The following is a 21,473-nucleotide window of genomic DNA, read 5'->3' as shown; positions in this document are numbered from 1 at the left end:
ATACTTGGAAGCAGAAAAAACAATATAACAACAAAAAACCGTGTTACCGCTGCACAGTTTTCAAAAATATTATCTCTAAATGTACAAACGACATTCCACTCCAGTATCTGCAGAACTCCAAGACGACCAAAATCATTGTACAGCAATTAGATGATCACCAAAACCAAACAGCAACAAGAAAGTCAAGATGCATGACAGCAGTAAAAAAATAACAAAAATGAATTATGTTAGAAAATTAATATCAACCCATTTTCTTTTCTTTGTTAACTCACTGTGCCCCACTGTAACTTCCTCATCTCTTGCTATGTTCCCTCAATGTTTTGTACATAATGTTCTGCTTTTTCTTACTGCCATCTCCTTTTTGAAGTGCACCAGTCCCTCCTGGAGCAAGATCCACCTCAACATGACACTACCATCCTTGTAGATCCCAGGTCGATCAATTTCTCTAGCATTCTCCCTTTTACCACAAATTTCATGTTTAGTTCCAGCAGATCACAGGAGATGTCCCCAAACAAATTAAGGTATTTGTCTTGTGTAAATTTGCAAACTGACTTTTTATATTGCTCTTGAAGTGATTGAATCTTAATTTTAGCCACTCAAGAGTATTGGTACTCTCTTCACAAAGAGTTTCGCTTTCACCATCATCAGTGGGAATCAGAATAAGCTTCTTTCCTGAAGAGTGTGATGGCTGGGAATTCCCTCTATGTTCATACTTGAGTGTAATTTGCTTAACCAGATTAACATGGCAGCTTCAGGGATCTGGAATTGTATTCAAGAGTCAGACAGACTTGTGGAGGTTTACAATTCTCCCCTCAATATCTTGACCAATATATATATTTTTTTTTTTCCAGTGATGTCACTCAGGGAATCACTGTGTTTAATGAGTTGCATAAAATACACCCACAGGTTTGCAGGACTCAAATGGAAACAAATTGTTGACATTTAAGCCATCAAATGCCTCCAAAGCTATGACATAATCATCTGGGCTTTCCTGATTTATTTAAAGGTTCAGTATTATTAGTGTTTTTAAAGCTCTGAAGAAAGTAATGAATGTTTTTTTTTTGTTTTTTTTTTTCCCAAAACTTCCATTTGGCAAATAGAAATTGCTTTGGTAATTCTAAATTAGGTAAAACATAAAATGTTTAGTTTAATTTAATGTCAAAGAGAAATGAACAAAAAAAAAATCATATGATGAGAAAAAAAAATAGATAAATTAATAATTTGTTCCTCTAGTATCACTTTTTTTCTGTGACTGTAGTAAATGTCACTCTTTTCAGTGCAAATTGACCAATTTAGATGATGACCAAATAAAATGTGCTAAGAACATGAACCTCATGTTAAGCTCTGCAGCATGTGTTGCCATCCACACTCCCCCCACACAGACTGTGCGGATTCAATCAAGGTTTCACAGGGACATTCATGTCACCACGGCATACAAATGCAAATGCACGACACATGAGTCGAGGCACTCTGGTTGTGTGGTTCAACATCACAGCAAAACTGCTCTGTGAGGTACTTTGATGGAGCCAGATCAAAGGAGAGTGGAGAAGAGGTATTCAGAACCTCCAACAATAGCCCTCTGAACAGCACGCCTGTAACTGGCTTATAAAATCACAAGAGCGCACAAAGATGAGGTTTTAGGATACAAATGCCTGTAAGTGAGCTGTATAAAAGGACTGTGGATTTATAGAAGCGACTAAACATATTGAAATATCAAAAGATGCTCTAGTTCCCATGTTGCATGTCTACTCAGGCGATGTGATGTTAGTCTTCCGACTAAACCTTTTTGCAACTCGCAATAAGCAGACATAGCTGTCTTTATCTTATTAGCAATATTATGTGATGAGTGATTCATGATATCATATCTATGCTGGAATCGGATGCCAAGCGTCTTTCCGTTCTCCAGTGGAGCATTTTCTTCTAAGATATTCCTGCAAATTCCTCTTTTTAGCTCCCATATCTTGAATTACTCTTAACACAAATCAGCAGTTTACAGTCTCTGTACTTTTGTTAGTTTTGTAAATAAAACTTTTAAAAATGAATCTGTGATGTCCTTGCATCGTTTCCCCCCCACTTCCTTCATGTCATTTTTTTCTTCCTCAACACTTTCCTTACCCTTTCTCATATTTGTCCCACTCTCTGAACCTCTCTAGCATTGTGCTCCCGCTTCTCCCTGTCTCCATTTTTGTCCGCCACTCTTTGCACATCCCCACTCCTCCAGCCCTATAAGCTCCCCTCTGAGAGCATTACGCTGGCAGCTTTGCCCCACTTTATCTTATTTTCAACTGAAAAATACCCACTGTCCTTCCTTTAATGAAAGCCAAGCCTTCGCCGATTTAAAGCACAATAAATAATTTTCTTCTGTAAGAAAATTCTTCAGCGTTCACACTAAAGAATGTTAACAGCTGTCTTCCTTTGGAGAGGAGCGGAAAAGCAGGCGAGCTGCCTGACATATTTTTTTCCCATCTCCCTGGGCATCTATTTTTTAGCTCATTTTCATTCTCTGCTCTCTTGTGGTTTTTATGTCTTTTTTTTTTTTACCTTTAGCAGGCGCACAGATGGCAGGAAGGCTGCATGGCACAGTTTCCTGATGGTCCAGTTAAGTGGTCTTGGTGCGTCCAGCTGGTTCATGGTGTCCACTCTTCACGCTGCAGCCACTGGTGCCCGGTAGCTTTCCCCGGCACCAGGATTAGTTCTGCCCCACGAGGGGGGCAAAAATGGGAGAGGGTCTCCAACTCCAACTGCCGAATAATGTGCAAGTCCCAGGGCATGACCCTCGACAGGCAACCATCAGCCGCCACCGCCACCACCTTGAAGCCGCGACTCCTCCAAGCCAGTAAACCTCTCACTCCTCTCCTCCTCCTCCTGTCCTCCCCTGTTCTCCAGCTCCCACAGATCCAAGGAATCCAAAGCAAGTCAAACCTGGTGCACCAAGAGCGGCTAAATCCTCCTCTGCAAGAAGCCGGAGTGTGCTCAGCCCTGGCGCAAAAAGATCCCCAGAGCGTACAGCCTTCCTCCAAATGGCAAAGCAGAGCACAGCAATGCCCAGCAGAGATGCAAGCCTGTGGTGAGACAGAGATGCAGGTAGAGAAGGAGAAAGTGAGGAAGAGAAGGAGATGTGGAGAGAGGGGATGTGAGCAGTGCAGTAAAGCACGGAGGGGAGAGGAAGAAGGATCGTAGCGCAGAGCGCATAAGCAGAGAGGAGACTTAGATTTGAGACTGCATTCACACTCCTGTCTCCAAGATGAAAACAGAGAGAATGGAAAAGAGATTGAGAGAGAGAGAGGGTGAAGGAAAAATGAGATGGAATAATGATATCAAGCAAAACTGATGAACCAGCTGAAAATATGGAGAGAGGAGAGAATGATTGTTTCTGTACATGGGAAAAGGAGGAGTGATGGAGAGATACAGTGGTAGGAGGGCTGATGGAGAGAATGGGAAGAGAAGGAAGAGATGTGATGAGGCACCATGTGGAAATGGGTTGCAGCAGAGCCAAAGCTCTGTCTTAAAGAGTGCCTTCAGATGGAGGCTGAAGATGGAAGCACATGAAACAAGTTGGTGCGGCAGCAACAGAGAGGAGTGCGACCTACTTAGAAATCCACACGTGAGACATCATAATTATGCAGGAAATTCTCCAAAGTGGTTTAGAAACCTCTGACGGGACTGATGCTGCGACTGTCACTGTGGATAACATCTTCCTCGTTGCCCTCAAGCATCTCTCTTTCGCCTTCGCTCATTTGCTGAAATTTATTGCAGCAATTGACTCCTGCTTTCTGTCTGTGCACCAGTTGACACTTGTTTTTCTTGCTTATCAGCCTCTTTTGACGAAAGTGGGGTGAAAAAAAGCTGTTGTTTTCTTTTTTTTCCAGATGAAATAACCAGAAGAAAAAACAATTTCTCCAGCAGAATTTGTGTTTAAGCTGATAACATCTACTGTAAAAGACAAATAAATACAAAAAATGATGGTAATGGTAACTATTCCAGGCATCACCTGCCATAGTACGGGCTTTTACGCTCCCTAATTGTCTGTGTCTATAAGGAAATGACACATAGCAATCAGTAACAACTGTTTTTTTTATTTAATTGGCTGGAAATCAGAAAATCAAATCATGATGCATTAAACTAAGAGGTCCAAACATTTTCAATCATCATCCGATAGCCTTTTTTTTTTTAGTTTAGTGAAATCAGTTAAAGTGCATGATTGGAGTTAGTTTTTTAAACTCCTACATTTTTTGGGTTGCATTCAAAACTACTATTTCTATCAAAAACCCAAGGCATATTTATTTCTATTTTATATGTAAAAAAGTAAAACTTATAAAAGAGGGAAAAAAATCCTTTGTTTATCTTACAAAGGTACGCTAAAATAGTATAGTCAGATTATAAACAGACTATGAAACCTTGGTTAATTGAAAAGAAAAATTTTACATTATGTTTCAAACCAAGTGATCAGTATCAGAGGCGGCTTAAACCTTTTCATCCTCCGTTCAACTTATTTAAAGGGAATATAAAGGAAGTATTGCAAGGTAGTCCAGTTCTGTTCAACTCTGGTCAGAGACCGAACAGACTTCAGGGAGAGATGACTAGGCATATCCACATTGAAGATAAAGGCGACAAGGTAAAGATGAATCAAGAAATCTTGTGTTTAAATGGAATAAGTTGAAAAACCTGTAATGCGAGTAGCTCTTTGAAAGGAGACTGTGTTTTCCAGAACATGTCAAGGCGATTCAAGGTGAGAAACGAAGAGATTTTCCTGCAGATCACAGAAAGGCTGAATGGAGCACAGATTCTCACTTTGAGCATGTTCCTTGTGATTCTACTGCCATCTGCAGAAATGCAGTGTACGTGCTGCTCTATGTGGTAATGGTGGAGAAAGGACTTGTCGTTCAAAGAAAACTGATTATCTGCCAGCATCGGTGGCCAATCGAACTCGTTTGCACATTCACTGCAGGCTCTGGGATGGGGAACCAGCCAATGCCCAGCAGCTAGCAAGGGGAAGGGAGAGAGCAGCTAGTACACAAGAATGATTGCTAGTGCTAAGACCTTCCTGCTGGCTCTGATTAGACATTAGCTGTGTATTTCTGCAGATGGCTATAGGACTATGGGGAAAAGGGAGATGACCTAGACTTTCTTTCACTACATAGTGACAGTTTCAACAAATATGTAAAAAAAAGTGGTAGAAAAGGAACAAAACAAACTATTTAAGATGGTCTCTGAAAAGGTCAAGATGGATCATTTTCTGATTGCAATATCTGTTTTATTTTGAACTTCAAATAAGAAAACCTATTATGATTTCAGGGATGACAGAAAACAGAAAAAAGCAAGACTGTCATTTACTAAGATGAGAGTGGTCAATCAGCCCTGTTATTAAAAATGAACAAGTGAGACAAAACTGGAGAGTTCGCTTTGAGAACTTTGACATAAGCTTTATGTTTACGGAAGGAAAAATAAAGTTTTCAATTAAAAATCCACAAAAATCCCACTCACCCCACAAATACTGTGGGGTGAGTGGGATTGGTTTTGTTCTGGGGCTGCTTCGCTGCATCTGACACAGAAAACCTTGAAATTACACAGAGCACAATGAAGTTTCAAAACCACCAGGGCATCCTGGAGAGAAACACACTACTCACTGTCAGAGAGCTCAGCCTGTGCTGCAGGTCAAGGGTAGAGGAGGAAAATAAACTGAAACCACTTAAGAATGGCTGAGAATTAAACCTCTCTGTGAGTCCAGATCTCAATAACATTGGACATCTGTGAAAAGACCTGAAAATTACAGTGTGGAGATGCCGCCCTTAAAATGCCAGGCAGTTTGCTCAGAAATAGAGGCTCAACAAACCTGTTGTCAAGTTTTGTCATCACACAGAGAAGTACAGAAATTACTTGCTAGCAGTTATTGTTCCCAAAAGGTTAGGTCACAAAATACATAATTATTTTGTTTTCAATTAATTATGTGAAGATTTAACTAACTCAATGATCAAAACCAAAGGCTGAATAATAGTTTTCACTTGGACATTTTTGAGCATTTAACAAGGCTATTATTCTGCCAGACATGGCCTCCTTTGCAAAGTGAATTAAATCTGTGGACATCAATTTTTGACTGCAAACAAAGGAAATGGACAAGCCATTTTGGCTTTGTCTCAGCTGCATTTCTTATCAGACACGTTTCAGGAGAAATGTGATCTTTGTGACCGATTTGACATGTTTTGATCGTCTGAGAAAGCATTCACTGTCTTGTTAAATAAGAGAATTAAAAGCTCTGAAATTTCACAGTGGGTTGATGTCAATAGCATCTTAACCTGCTTTTGTAACACATACCATAACTCAATCAAGACATGAAGACAAATGTTAGCACTGTTACTGGAAACTGTCTGCAAAATGAAACTAATTCATTACTTCTCTCTTGAGCACATCATGATGTCACAGTATGACTGGATTCAAAATATCTAGGATTTATTTTTTTTCTTCTAAAGCATACATATGCGATGCTGTACTTCAGGGTATTCAAAATTCAAAAAAGGCCTTTTCTTCTCATGATTTTTAAAGTGAACAACATCCCAATCTGTTAGTGTCTGCTCCAATTCCTCCTTTGAGTCACCATCCCGTGTTTAATCGTTGTTTTGAACCAACAGTTAATCACTGACATTAACAGCATCCACATCACCAACCATGCAGTCATTCCAAGTCTCTCTCAGCCGTCCGTCAGATCAGACATGGAGTGAATTTATGGACATAAAGAAGGGGAAAAAAGTGATGCCAGTCCAATTTTTCTACCCTTAACACTCCAAGTCCCACCTGTCCATTTTACTCTATTAAGTGGTTGTGCAAACACAGCTCACTGAATCACCCTGCACTGCCCGCATCTTGACCCTAGATGGCAGCCTTCAAATGCACATTATACTCATCCAGTTCCCAGCAACAGAATTCAACAGAAATAAAAAGCATGAACAAAACTGAAACCCTAATGAACTAGAAGCTGTTCTTGATCAAAATGAACCGGAGGATTCTGCCTGTTTTTTTTTATTTTTTTTATTTCAAAGGTATGAAAATATTTAACACAGTAAGTCGGGTCAACGTCATCTCCTCATAAACTGAAAAGCTTAGTATAAATCATCAACAAAAGAGGGCATCTGTTTAACACATGCAGACTACACAGATGGTTTCTCATTTCTTCTCTCCTCTTGCTTTTCATGGCTGCACCAATTATCACAATGTTAAAAGCTTCTCGTGTCTTGGCACAGAGCAAGACTTGACAAGACGAGATTTGATTTTCACACATTTATGTCTCCGACTGGGTACTGTAAAGTGAAAGATGAAGAAATTGATTAACAGTAATTTTACTGCAGAGCTTTTGGACAGAGCTTGAATAACATAAAAAACCTAAACTTTACAAAAAAGTGATTTGTTATCACAACCAAAATGGATTGAGCAGGTCTTAGAAATTGTTCATGATAAAACCAGCTAGGACAGAAATGGACTGTTTCCAAAACAAGCTACAGATGATGTTTAGACGTATTTAACCACACATGAAGTTGTCCCGGTGATGTGAAAAAAATTTCAAATCTCAGTACACTGAAAGCACAGCAGCAAAATTTGCCTCGCAAGAAAATCCCAATGTGAACTAGAACTGGTCCGCCAGACAAAACAAATGCAAAGCTCAATCTACAAAACCTACAATGGTCTGCTGGAGCGTTGGCCCAAGCAGATTCACAAAGCGGTGATATTATTTGTGACTCTGTGTAATATCAGTCACATCAATAGAATACGAGATGCTCAAATTATGGCATGGATCACTGTGCATCAGAGTAAATCAGAGTGGAGCAGAATTTCTTTCTGTACTTTTTCTTGATTGACTTGCATGTATGGTTTGATTCATGGAAATTTAGAAGTCAAAAAATGCCACAGTTGAAATGTAAGTCAGAAGGTTTTAAATAGAGAATGATGGATAAGATTTTATTTTTAAAAAAAAATAAAAAAAAAACCAGGGGCACGGTGTCATTGCTGACAATTCTTGATATTTATTCATTATTTCTGGTGAGAGTTTGTTTTGTTTTTTGCTTTTTCAACAAAAGCAAAGTCTTTTATTGACTTTGCTTTTGCTGAGTGGTATATCCATGACAAATTCAATAAATCAACATTTCCATGTGGATAGGGCAAAACATGACAAGGCCGTTCTGGCTGTATCTGGAGCATCTCCACTAGCTGACCCTGGGCCGAGTCGGTAGGAGTAGCGTGGGAGAAGTTCTCTGACATGAAAAGGTTTTTGCCTTTTGTCAGGTTCAGCGTCTATCTCAGTAATGATGACAGTGCGGTGCTTTTTCACTGTGTATAAAGATTGTAAACTAAATGAAAGACAAGGACAGAGAAAGATTAAAAAAAAGCAGACATGAGGATGGATACCTTTTTTCTTGCTACAATGAATGGAAGAAAAGAAGCAGAGCTTGGTTATGTCTGAGAGCTGAGAACACCAAAAAAAAAAAGACAAGTTGAAGCAGCTCATGAAAGTCACAGCGTTTTGAGAGGAAGTATTTTAATCTAAAGAATTAAAATACTCGGAAAAAACAAAGAAACTTTAGAAAAGAAGACTGAGCCGCCAAACTTTGATTTAATAAAATCAGCAACCTTTCACTGGAAGAACATATTTCAATGAAAAAAAAGTAGTCTGGACATTGAAAGAGTAGATTTTAAGTGTTTTTATATAAAAAATAGACCTGATATGTTTTTTGCACAATTTCAGTGTTATTCTAAAGACACTATATTTTACCTAATATTTGAAAAAAAGTATTGTTCTTTTCGTCAAAAATTAGTTCTTGAGTGTCTCTTTCTGCTAAAAAAAAAACAATTAAATCCAATAACAAAAGAACTAGTTTACATTTTTTTGTACTCAACAAATCTTGTTGCAACTACTAGCTTAAACAACAACTATGCTGCATTTACCATCTTTGCCTGCATTGCACTTTGCAATGGTGCATAGTGGTGATTTAATGGTGCTTTTAAAGATGCTTTTGCCCATAAATGCAAAGAACACAAACTATCATCTGCTTCCAGCACCAATAGCTTTCTATTGACTCATGAGGAGGACAAGAGGAAGGATGGAAGAAAAGGACTCAGGTAGAAAGACAGAAAGAAAATGGCACAAGGTAGGGAAGAAAGAAAGGACAAGGAGAAAATGAAGTGAAGTAAATATGAATATATGGTATTGACATTTTTGCATAAAAAGAAGCTGTTCTGTTAAGTTTCAATGTTTTGTTTGTTTGAAAAGTAGCTAATAAGAGAAGACATTCCTTCTGTAGACTGGCATCAGTTGCTTAATAGTAAAACCTATTTGGAATATGAACTGTGGCAAAAACAAAACAAATATGGCCTGGGTAAAAGCACCGTTTTGTTGTTGTGCTTTAAATATGCCCCAGTTAAATATTAACAAATTTACTATGGTAATTGAAACTAGTGATAATTTTATCAGCATTACATAAAAGCTGATTTATAAAACTAAGAAGAATGAGGTAATCAAAACTGATGTGCTGTAGGAAGAGCTAATCAGTTTTCTCACAGATAGATCGTTGGACTTGAGCACCAATAATGCAATTCCTGAGTAACTATTATCTGAAAACCTGGCGTACGAATGACCAACTGAGAGACGATGACCAACTGAGAGACGATGAATCTCTCGGCTTCTGTGGTAGCTATTCTGTGGATTTGTTTTCCCTGTTTCTTAAAAGCATCAGTTTCAGAGACTGCCTGTCGCCTTTTTTTAAGCTACATACTTTTCACAAACACTCCCTTTTTTCCTCCTCATGCGCAGTTTTGCCTGAATAAACTTGAAACATGTCTTGCACACCGTGACAAGACATGTCAAGTTTTTACCTAATGGCTTATAGAGAATCACCCTGTTGGTGCAAAAATATTTTATGTCAGTCAAATTGGAAAGCATATGGCAATTTCGCAGAAGTGGGAAAACAGATGGGAGTAATGTGTCTGCAGGGCATCTAAAGGTCCAATTTAAATCTGATGGTTTCCTAAGCTATCCTTGGCTGGTATGTATGATTCCCTTAATTAGGTGTCTTTACATGGTTAGATACCAAAACTAAGTACTTTAATACACAAAAGAAAATACCTTTGTAACAGTGGCAATGTAAAAGCACTGAAGTGAAAAGCAATGAAAGATCTTTGGATATCATGCAGTCTTTTTTAAAAATACAAGACAAGTGGGCTTATTTAAAGGAAAATATAAACAAAATAAGAGATGACTTTTTACTTTCACCCTATGCTGCAAAGCTCATCAAAACGGATAACCTTTACACACAGTCTGATTAATGTGGCAACTAAAATCATAGTTATTTGGTACCGTAAGAACAGATTTATGTGGCTTCATGTGAAAGAAATGAAACTGTAGATATGTGTGTTCGTCAGTGGATGCCAGAATATTTTACTCATGACACATAACTAGTCATAATCTGCTGTGGTTGTTACTTGCAGAGTGGGAGCATATTTTATATCCACTAACAGCATGTGGGTGTTCTGCAGCTCATTTACTCTCTTAGACATCTTTGCAGATAAACCGTGTGACACCACCCATCTGCACAATGACAGAAGTGTGAAGGAAGCCCATTTCCACCTGTCAATCGAGAAAGAATTTGCTGTGAAGTTGATTGCTCATTGAAAATGAGCTTGCACTGTGTTGAATATGCAGTGTCAAAATGTGATAGGATTACATATCTTATTTCTTTTTATACAACATACTATTAGGGACACACCTAGGATAATATTTTATAGGCAGTTAATAAGATACAAGTAAAACTGCAAACCCACAGCAGGAGAGTTTTGTCTGAAACAGGCTGCTGATTTAGGTTGTGAAAAAGAACAAAATTATTTAAAAACTGGAAACAAATGGTTTGCTTGTCTTTACCCATACAGTGCCTTGAGAAGGTTTACATAACACAAAGGAAATAAAATTGCTGAGATTAAAGTGAAACAATTGCATACAAAGTTATACCAAGCAGTTACTGTACTTGCATTTCTATGCAGGTACAGTATTTTGGAGTATGTCTCTGTGAAAACAAGTCCTAAGTCCAAACTGCTTGGTGTTAACATGGACATTATGGGTTACTCTTGATGATGTGAAGGGCCATCATTGGTCAGCTATTGCCCATTTAAATCGAGCATACCCTAATCTAATTGAGCTAGATTGTCGAGGGGCTGTCATGTCAATCTAGACAGTCCCTTGTCAATTTGGTGCCACTCCATCAAGGTCTCCCTGCTTCATTAGCTGCCTGGAACCAGCACAGCGTTCTGCTGAAAGATTTCCCTACCTTTAGCTTCATCCATAACCTTGCAAAATCTGACCAGCCTCCTTGTCCCTGCAGAAGAAAAGATTAGCATCCTCTCCACCCATCTAACCCTGAATATTGTGAGCAGATTTACTGAATAAAACTTACAGCAACCAAATTAATCTCCATGTCGAGATTACACAGCTTTTCCCACTCGCGTGAAATTTTGCTGGGAGAGAAAGTCACATTTGTGCAGCAAAGGAAAAAAATTGTGATACTAAAAGCAGTCGTGGTGCAGGGCTGTAATTTTCTATAATGTGCCTCATCCATCAAGTGGACACATACAAAATGACACTGTCAGCTCTTTGGCAAAAAGGTGGTTGTTAACAAAGCTGTATGTGCTGGATTCACGATCCCTCAAAAGCCTTTATCTTCTTTGGCTTCCTCCGCCTCTCCTCCCTGGAGGATGCTCAGTTATTGACAGTTCAATACCTCCCTTCATATGCACTCAAACACATCTATGAACACACACACCCACAGACCCCCTGCTCGCTTTGCCCTGAAGAGGCAGGAAGACTTCTGCTGTGTAGGGTACACTCCTCCATCTGGAGAGAAGTAATTATTATCAGGCTGTGGGATGGAACTACAGGTACACATGCTCAGGTACACAAGGTACACAGCTGTTTTCAAAGTGTGTTTCACTCCACCAGTTCTTACAACTCCCCATCAATTTGCCTATATATTGCAGTTATAGTGGTGCTAACATGGCTGCAAAGCCATTTCTTACCCATCTTAAACCAAGCTAGACTCAATACAACATTGTTTGACAGATAAGTTATAGTTGAAAGAGGCAGAAATTTTACGCAAAGCTGACAAGAGTCTGAGTTTTCACTCGAGGTAGTCACAGAATCTAATTGATATGCGTGTGTCAAGTGTATGTTGCACATTGCTCTGAACAACACAGTTATCACCTATCTGATTCCTAGCACACTGTGTGTAAGCACACACCCACACGCTGGTGAACTGCCTCCGATTGTTCTGCGAGAAATACCAACACAGAGCCGCAACATCACGAAGACACTTGTTTTCTCTGATAAGGGGTAACACTTTCACAATCTGTTTGCAACAGATCTTTGCAATTCCAAACAGAGCTGAAAAATGAACTCACATACCTGTTAACCAGTTGTTTGTTTGTTTGTTTTTTTATCTTTGATACTCTGCCTCAAGCAGCTAAGTGCAATATTCCCAGCATACTGATGACTGATGACAAGCACCACGCATTATCATGATGAGTCAGAAGAAACAGAGTCAGAAGATGGTGCTAATTAAAAATAATGACCTACGGGCAACGTTTATATCCCAAACACCTGAGTTATTCATTTGTACTGATTATCATAATGCTTTGGTTGCAAGATTCAGTTACTACTGTATTTTGATGCAATAGAATGACAAAGCATCTCTGCAACATCAGGGCTGACGTTCTGAAGACGGTTTAAAGAAATCATAGGTCATAAGTCAATAACCCATGCTTTGATCATCTAACGAAGAACTGTTTAACATTTCATGTAAAAATGAAAATTGAACTGAACAAGGGAAGTTTATGGTGAGGGACTAAATAAAAGGTATTTTGCACAATACCTCACTGCCTCTAAAGCCAAAGGATGGACAAAACTGTGACAATGACTCTCATATGTTTACTGTTCAGTTGAAGACACTATTTGATATCTCTACAGCTATTCTTGTATGTCTTGTCATTTAAATTGATGAATCTGCCTCAACATTCTTGTGAATTTCAAATTCAGTTTCCAAAGATTTTGTTTCATTTTATCCTATTTTTAAAGGATAAACGGAAAGCTCCACTATGAATGTGTGGCTCGTTTTAAACAGTGGTCAGGTTTTAAATATGGAACCTGGAGCTGCATAATGTGCCACTCTTTTCTATACCTTTCTGACCTGATAATGTAGTGGAGAGTAAAATTTGAAGTCATTCAACATGAAGTCGTGCAGAGTACTTAAAAGCTCATCACACTACTATTAGAAACCAACTATAAAGAATTATTGTGATATTTTAACTATTTTAAATGCCTGGAGGTTAAAAGACAGATCACAATAGATTAGTCAGATACAGTAAAACCTGCAGCTCGCTCTGTTCGTGTGTAGGTGTATGGAAATTACAAAAGGGCATTCATGCACCAGCAGTTGCAGCACTCAGTGTGGCACAATTATGGGCACTCTATCTTTGTTATTGTAGATGAATAATGTACAAGAGCCGCTGGTGGTCTTTGAAAAGACAATCATTTTCTAGTACCAAGTGCCCCCTTCCCCATATAGATCCAAATAAATAATCTGATTATAATACATTAGCTTCATTTATACAGTTTGTGATTCTGACTGATGGCACTTTGAGGAACGCCTATTTTATAGTTTTCTTTGCAATTCATCTGAAATTAAGTAAACAAGTTCATAGGCAGAGCAGCTATTTTCAATACAAGTTCTTTATAACTATGATACAATTACACATAACTTTTTGTAGGAAAAATATAAATATTTTGACTTGTATTTCTTTTTTTGAATAACCGATTACATTGCAGGTAATCATTTAATAAATTATTTATTATATTTTAGCAATTTTGTACTTATGTCTCATAAACTAATGCAGATATAAAGAAGTAAAAAGCTTTTTACCCTCATTTAGCTTAATAGAATGCTTTACAAAGTGAAGCAAGCATGTTAATAAAATGCTTTGAGTTTCAAATTTGCATTTTATATCAATCCAGTGTCATGTTAACAAACAATAAATGAGTATATTCTGTGGACCAGTGATAAGCCCAGCAACACTTAGACTTTAAAAATCAAGTCACTTTTCTTCCAGTTAAAGGATGACAACAGTACGTCTGATCCACAACAAGCTTAAATATCAAGCTTTTTTAAAAATAAAACAGGTGCTAAAGTGCGTGTGGTGGTGGAGGAAAGGGGGGTTCCTGCGCTTCAATCTTTTGTCTGAAAGAAGATAAGTGTGACTAAGAAAATCTCTACTGCCCCTGTGAGACACACCCGTCTACTATCGACTGAGGAAAGGATTAGAAAATTGTGTGAGGTGACAGAAAAAAGAGTGAGAACAAGAATAGCCAATAAGACCAAAGAGAAAAAGGTTTCTGCAATGAAGAGAAGCTTTGCTGCTAACATGGACACTATGAGAGATAAACAGCTGAGACAAATCAAATGTAATTATTACATTATATTTGATCTTGTAATATATCGCAAGATTGCACATTTTAAATAGATAACCATCTAAACATCTCAATAAAAGGACATGTTTTTCTGTCTGACATTCATTGTGAAAATATTTTATGACATAATTAAGTATAAATCAGAGCACTAACAATATTGTATCATTAATGCCTTGCAAGAATAAACCCAAGGTTTTTTTTTTTTTTTAAGTTTCTACAATATCTCTGGTGAAATTAGTATTAATATATGGGTTGGAAAATGAAGGGAAGTGTTACGTACCACTTACACAGAGGACTGTGTGGTATCAGAGTGTCACGCGGCTCGGGTTGGGTTTAAGGTTGCCTAAAATGCTGCAGCATGCTGTACTTTAGAGGTTATCTGGGCTGTGCAAGATGCAGAAGAAATTGTCACCAAGATGAAAGACAACCCCTGTAAAGCTGAATCAAATATGCCAACCCCTGCTGGACTACCTCTGAATAACAATTTGCTCTGTGGGGAAACAGGCTCTTAAAGGTGGGAATCACATAATTGGTGCTTTAAGTCACTTAAGATGAGAGCGCATAATCACTGGCTTTTTACATTTTCAAATTGCATTTTATGAAATCTTTTGTTCTGGATCCAATTCTATCTGGTCTTTGTAACAGATAGAATTGGATCTGTGTCCAGAAAACACATGTGACACTTAATCAGGAGTTTTCTTTATATACAGCACTGTAAAAAAAAGAAAGAAAAAACAAACAACTTGGTGTCAAACAAAGATAAAAGTAAATTCAAAAGGAAGCTTTAAAGCAGTTGTTTCATTCAATGACTGTACTTTGAGGAGATGGAGTTTTCCTATTGTTAAATAGTGGATTTAGTGCGAATAATATAAAATCAAATTTACCGTCAACAGGAAGCCTGATTACCAACACATTCAGAATAAAAACAATAGTTTAATAGATCAGGTCTAACAACAACAAATAGACTAAAAGACATTCCCTGATTTGAAGGAAGATGAGAAAAACACTAACATTTGTGGCTGACACAAAAGAAGTCAAAGGAACATCAAAAGAATTGTGTGAATTGCTCCACCCTGCGCTAATGCTTAGCAATGCAAAATATCCCCCCTCTTTACATAAATTAAATCTATGTATAATTTTCTTTTTAAGAAATTCCATTAAATTCCATTAAATTAGATTAGGCGTCACTTTCTTCAGGTGAGCTCAGTGTTCATGAGTGTGTTATGCAAGACCAAATCACAGCTGCAGAAATCTAAACAAAAATGCATCACATTTGCAAAAAAAACAGAAGATCCTCAAAACTTTCAGGAACATATTATGTAGAGTGATAGCATGAGGAGGCTGGAAATAAAGAGCTACTTCTTCACAGTTTTATTTCTATGCAAAAATTATGATCTGAATATTTCAGCCTTCATTGCGCCACTTAATCCTTTTACACATTAGAGTTGCTTATGTTCCCTTGAATGAACACACGTCTAATCTTGTATTGTATTCAGCCTGCTTATTATATTGAGAACAGCAGAAACAAGTGGAAGGCCATCTGTTTGCAGCAATATTTTGTATGTCAGGAATAAGAGGAATCCAGCAGGCAAGTCGCCTCCCGAGAAAAGTGACGCGATTGGGCCTTTTTCTTTCGATTGACACTTTTTCTCTCTGTGGACTGGCAGATTAGTGCAGGACCCACCTGGTAATACCGCCGACCCACAAGTCCATGTCAGCTCGGAGCTCAAAGACGTGCACACACTCACATATGCGCGAATACACACACACCGAGCACACAGAAATCTATAAATTCCAGATTAGCTTTAGTGCTTGCCGATCTAATCTTCTGAGTCAACAGAGCAATGCAGACATGGCTCAGTGTCAGAACCCAACATAATGAACAGTCACTCATTTCAACCTGGTGCAACAGCCTAGTCTTCTCACTTGCTTTTTTCAAAGCAAACCCCCTCTTTCTCCAGTTGTCTGTGTGACTCTAAGAGATCAAGCACAGAAACCTGAAATAAAACCTTTAAACAGAAAGGTTTTCAGTTAGATGTTAAAGATGTAATTAAATTCTATTCTGTTTCGATTCAAATCACAAAAATACGTTGCTTCAAAGAATTTTTTCATTTTTTTTAATGACGAGGGCTATTCAAATTTTAAGTTATCTATGAACCAGATGTTTCTGAAGGGATTTAATTTGACAATGATCTCTCCTTCAATTAAACATTTGGCCTAGCTTACAAATACTAAATGTAATTTAAATGTAAAGACACCGCAGCACCAAACTTCTTTTCAAGTTTAAATTTTAACTGCATTTGATTTTTTTTAAATTAAATAATTCTGGAAGGACCTCTGAATACTGTTCTTGCCAAAACAGTGTTTAGAGTTAATGGTCCATCCACTTTTGAAACTGTTGAAATCAAAACATTTTAAACATTCAAGTCCTGAACTGTCCATGTTACCAAACTGTGGGTCAGCATAACACATCTAGCTCCACAGCCCTGTGGCAAAGAGACCCCTGGGTATAGATATAATGGCAGTCATTACAGCCTACCTGTCTACACCAGGTAATACATTTTAGGATCTGCTCATCCTCAAAGCCCAGCGCTCGTGGCATCAGACAGCAGATCTTCAAAGCCACAGTTCAAAGGTAGCGTGCTACACAGATTTTAGATCAGCAGCTCTCCATTCAAACACATTTACATGGAAAGAAAATATTTACATTTACATAAAAAAGATAATTCTATATTTAATGACAGCTGAATATTTTGTTTGGACTTAAAACGGTCTCTGTAAAAAAGGACAATTTTGTGGTTCCTGCACAAAACTAATGGGGAGATATGCCAGCTCCGCTGCTGTCAGAAAAAAATTAGAACATTTATATGAAGCATAATATTGAGCTTAAACTAAACTCAAAAGCCAATTATGTTTTGCTGGTTTCCACTTTGATTACAGGATGAGACGCATGGGCTCCGCAGGGGATAGTGACAGATTAACTGAGTTAGAAGGTAGTCATTAATCCAGGGAACACTTTCAGGGTTGGTGAATGCGTGCATGCGCGTGTGCGTGTGTGTAGGTGTGTGTGTGTGTGCAGGGACTCAAAGGGGTTGTTTTCTGCTGAGTTTAAGACCCAGATAAATTACCCTCAGGTTAGCATGCTAACCATAGGGGGGTATTTTACCTCATAGCATCTGCACTGAATTGAAGTTTAGGCTTAACAGCTGTTTTTTTTTTTTTTTAATCCCAAAATGTATGACTTGTCTGCTTAATGTTGAATTCACCATTCAGAAAGACAATGCCTAATTTCTGATGTTTGAGACTAAAAGGCAAAAGCTCTGTGGTATGTAGAGAATGGCAGTGTGGACTTCAAGAAATTCAACTTCGATACAAGTAAAACAAAAAAAAACTTATTTGATGGAGCACACACAAAAGAAAAGTAATTTAATGCGGGCTGTCTGATGGAAGCTGTTTTGGAGTGAGGCATGACTGAGCATTGCTCAATACATTTTTGTCTACTCTGTCTCTCCACCTGCATTCCTCTCTAGGATGAATTAGCAGAGGAAATTCAGAGCAAGGCCGCTTAGAGAAAGGTTTTAGAGGAGCTTTGATCAGGAACCCATGCCGGTAATCTGACAGATCCATAAGGGGAGCAACTGAAATAATGTCCGATTGCGAGAAGCTATATTTGGCTTTGGCATGTCACCATGCCATGTGTGTGAATTGCTCCACCCTGCGCTAATGCTGAGCAATGCAAAATATCCCCCCTCTTTACATAAATTAAATCTATGTATAATTTTCTTTTTAAGAAATTCCAATAAATTACATGGAAGTTTAAATGTCTGTGGTGCTGTATTTCTAATGCAACACATCTGCAAAGATTATTTTATTATTTTTTTACTTCTTCAGTAAACTCTAAAAACTTTCCTCAACTCAACAACTCTGTTCCATCACTTCGACATAATGGAAAAAAAGATTCAATTCTTACTCATTAGCACAAACTGTGATCATTTACACTTGCATTTCACCAAATGATCCAGAACTCTTCAAGGGAAAAGAGCAATTACAGGTATGCAACATTACTTCAACCTCTCATAAAATTACCTGGAGAGAAAGAAAGAGAGATAAATGTGTCTGGAGACAATCACACTGAACAATTTTATCTGAAGGACGGTTAGTCTGGCATTTTCAAAATGAGAAAAATAAAGTTGTGTAGGATGTGGCATTTCATCTACAAACAAAAAATCTGCCAGCCTCTATTTTTTTTGTTGCTATTTTTAGCAGTTCAACCAGACAACGGCAATGAGAGCAGGCAAACTCACAAACGGTTCAGAACAAGTTGGCAGGCTGCAACAAAACAAGTCAACTGGAGTCAAACAGCAGCAGCACTGACGGGTCGTTTTTAAGGTCAGAAAGCACCGTCCCATCCCACATGTTCATACCGCGTCCACAAATAATGGCTCTCGGGTCATCGGAGGTCATTTGTCAGTGAGGTGAGTTCACAAAGCATTGAAGACGGCAACAAAAGTAAAGCATGCAGCCTTGCTTTCGTTGACTTTTAATGGTCAGAGTTCAACATGGCCTTTCAATGTGCCAGCTGGAAAAGTTCACCATTCACATCAATTCTTCAAATGCAGGATAAGGTCTTCTTAGCTAAGCCACAATAAAACAGAGGTATTGCCTTACTTCTCTATGTGATGAAAAGTAATTTGTATCACCTTAAGGTATCAAAAGTACTTATGGCTACTCAGTTCTCAGTCTCCTCTGATTCCCATACACGCAAAAACAATCCCATAGAAACAAGTGCTTAAAGGGGCTTTGCCTCCTCAGCAATAACTCCCACTAACCAACACCTCCCACCGTGTTCCCCGTTTAAACAAACCCTGCATGATACTTCAATTGTTTCCAAATACTGACTGACATAATAAGTCAGTCAACTCCTACTTTAATGTACGTGCTCAAACCATCACCACCATCAAATAACCTGCTTATTTTCACCCCCGGTCTGCCGCCACAAGGTGGATCAAGCTGATTAAAATTTTGAGGACTAAGCTGTGCAGGCATGCCGCCAGCCTGCAGTCTCAGATTTGTTGCAACTCCGCTTCTCTGGAGCGCTAAGTGAAAGTGAAATGAAAGTCTCAGGTGCGCACATGATGGTTACATAGAGATGCCAATTACAGAGTTTAAATGAGATTCATAGCAGCGCAAAGGAAATGGCAAGAAATAAAATCTTACGGTATTCCATCATGGTTTGTTTCTGGAGGTGTTATGTTGCTGGTTTGCTTTTAGTGCTGAGGTTGAACGTAGCAAAGGGAAAGATGTGCTCAGAGATCACATCTGTCTTTGTCCGTCTGCCACCCACTGGCCTTTCTCCAGATGGCTCTCGCATTTCCCTTTAGCACTGGCTCCTTAATTTACCTTAATCATAATGAGCTCTACTCAATATGTCAATGATTTACAAGCCAACAGTTGCTCAGCCTTGTTGACTCTTGATTTTTACAAAGTATGCCTTTAGGATGTATTTAAATAAACCCAGCTTTTCAAATTCAACCTAGCTTTCAGATTCTCCTCGTGTCTTGCATTCACACTAACTGAGCATTTTATCACGACACAAACCATAATAACCACCACTTTTAAAGTGTATTATAGGAATGTCATGTGGCAGACTGACAAAAAGTAGCACGTATCTGCAAAGCAGAAGGGAAATCATACATGATTATCAGATTTTTTTTCCAATAAAGTAAAATCTGAAGTGTGCCTTATTCAGCCTCCCTGTGTCAATACAATGTCAAGCCACCGACCACTGAAATTACAGTTACAAATCATTGGAGGTGAGTCGAAGTCTGCTTCACACAGACTGATTAGTTTTGCACATCCTCCTTAGCAAAAGAGCTTAAGCACAGTCAGACTTGATAGGTAGTTTCTGTGAAGAGCCATGTCTTTTTTGATGCAGTTTCGATTCGGTTGCATTTAAGTCTGAACTTTGACTGGATGAGGGTTTCACTCTGTTTACCTGTATTCTTTGTACCTGACAAGGAAAATCATCCTGTTCCATCGAGGGGATTGTGCTTGGTTAGGTAAGAGCACTCTTTTACATGTTTGTTGCCAATCTTTCAAGCTGTATTCTTCTGTTTCTGTATCTATGCTCAGTGTTTTGAATGTTTATGCAATTTAAAACCACAACATTCTTTGTTTCACACACATACGAACAAACTGATGAAGCCATTTGCATGATCTGAATCATAGGCACTGATTCTGTGGGCGCACCCATAGAGATTCACGGAAACCCACGTGTGCCCGGCAGCTTACATTTGTATTGATTTGCTAATGACCGCATCCACGAGTCATACAAACGTGATGATCACCCACCAGCAGGAACATAAATCAGTGCCCATGATCTGAATAAGTGTTAACCTGAGTTTGTTTGTCCTTCTAATTCTAAGATGAGACACAGAGGAAAATCTGATCCTAAAACAGCATCTTTGAGTTCTGATTCCATTTGCATTCACACTTGGACCATGCACTGTAAGCATTTAGGGACAAGTCTGCTAATATTTACGTACAGTACATTTATGAACGTTAAAACCAGGGTAAATTGCATCACATTCACAAAGACCAGATTGTTTAGATGTAGCATTTAGCAAGAACAATGCAAAATAACAAATAATTTAAAAGAAAATAAATGCAAAATAGCAACTTTAGTAAGACACAGTAAGGAATCTCTGGTCCGGTTTTCAGTTTTGCTGAGGGTGAGATAAGGATCCGATAGTCAGTGGGCTTGTGTGGGAGCAATGGAGGCAAACAAGCAGTATGCAGTGAGTAAGCAGTCATCACGCAAAACAGAAAAGAGACCTTTTTTCATCTCTTAATTAAAATAGACACACTGTACCACATTCACAACTTCATACATTTATCTTGACTTTTTGCTCATTGTCTCCGAACAAATCAATAAAAGATGTGTCATTCCATTTAATTATAACAATATTGAAATTATTAAATA

The 21,473-nt window shown here is 38.3% G+C and overlaps 1 protein-coding gene across 8 annotated transcripts in view; it reads right to left on the bottom strand.

The window, feature by feature from the left end:
* The window catches only part of trpm3 (transient receptor potential cation channel, subfamily M, member 3), a 131,965-nt gene that overhangs the window by 104,886 nt on the left and 5,606 nt on the right, over nucleotides 1–21,473 (bottom strand). For 7 of the 8 annotated variants that reach the window (XM_055049274.1, XM_055049279.1, XM_055049275.1 and 4 more), the window contains exon 1: nucleotides 2,542–3,459. The exons of the other annotated variant lie outside the window; for it this stretch is intronic. In XM_055049274.1, coding sequence (XP_054905249.1) covers nucleotides 2,542–2,631 — 90 coding nt within the window. In that variant the 5' untranslated portion in view covers nucleotides 2,632–3,459. Of the gene's footprint in view, nucleotides 1–2,541; nucleotides 3,460–21,473 lie in introns of those variants that run through there. 8 annotated transcript variants of the gene reach the window in all.

This window comes from Poeciliopsis prolifica, unplaced genomic scaffold, assembly GCF_027474105.1.
Source record: "Poeciliopsis prolifica strain line A6 unplaced genomic scaffold, Auburn_PproV2 SCAFFOLD028, whole genome shotgun sequence".
NCBI lineage: Eukaryota > Metazoa > Chordata > Actinopteri > Cyprinodontiformes > Poeciliidae > Poeciliopsis > Poeciliopsis prolifica.
This window is presented reverse-complemented; position numbering and strand designations above follow the sequence as displayed.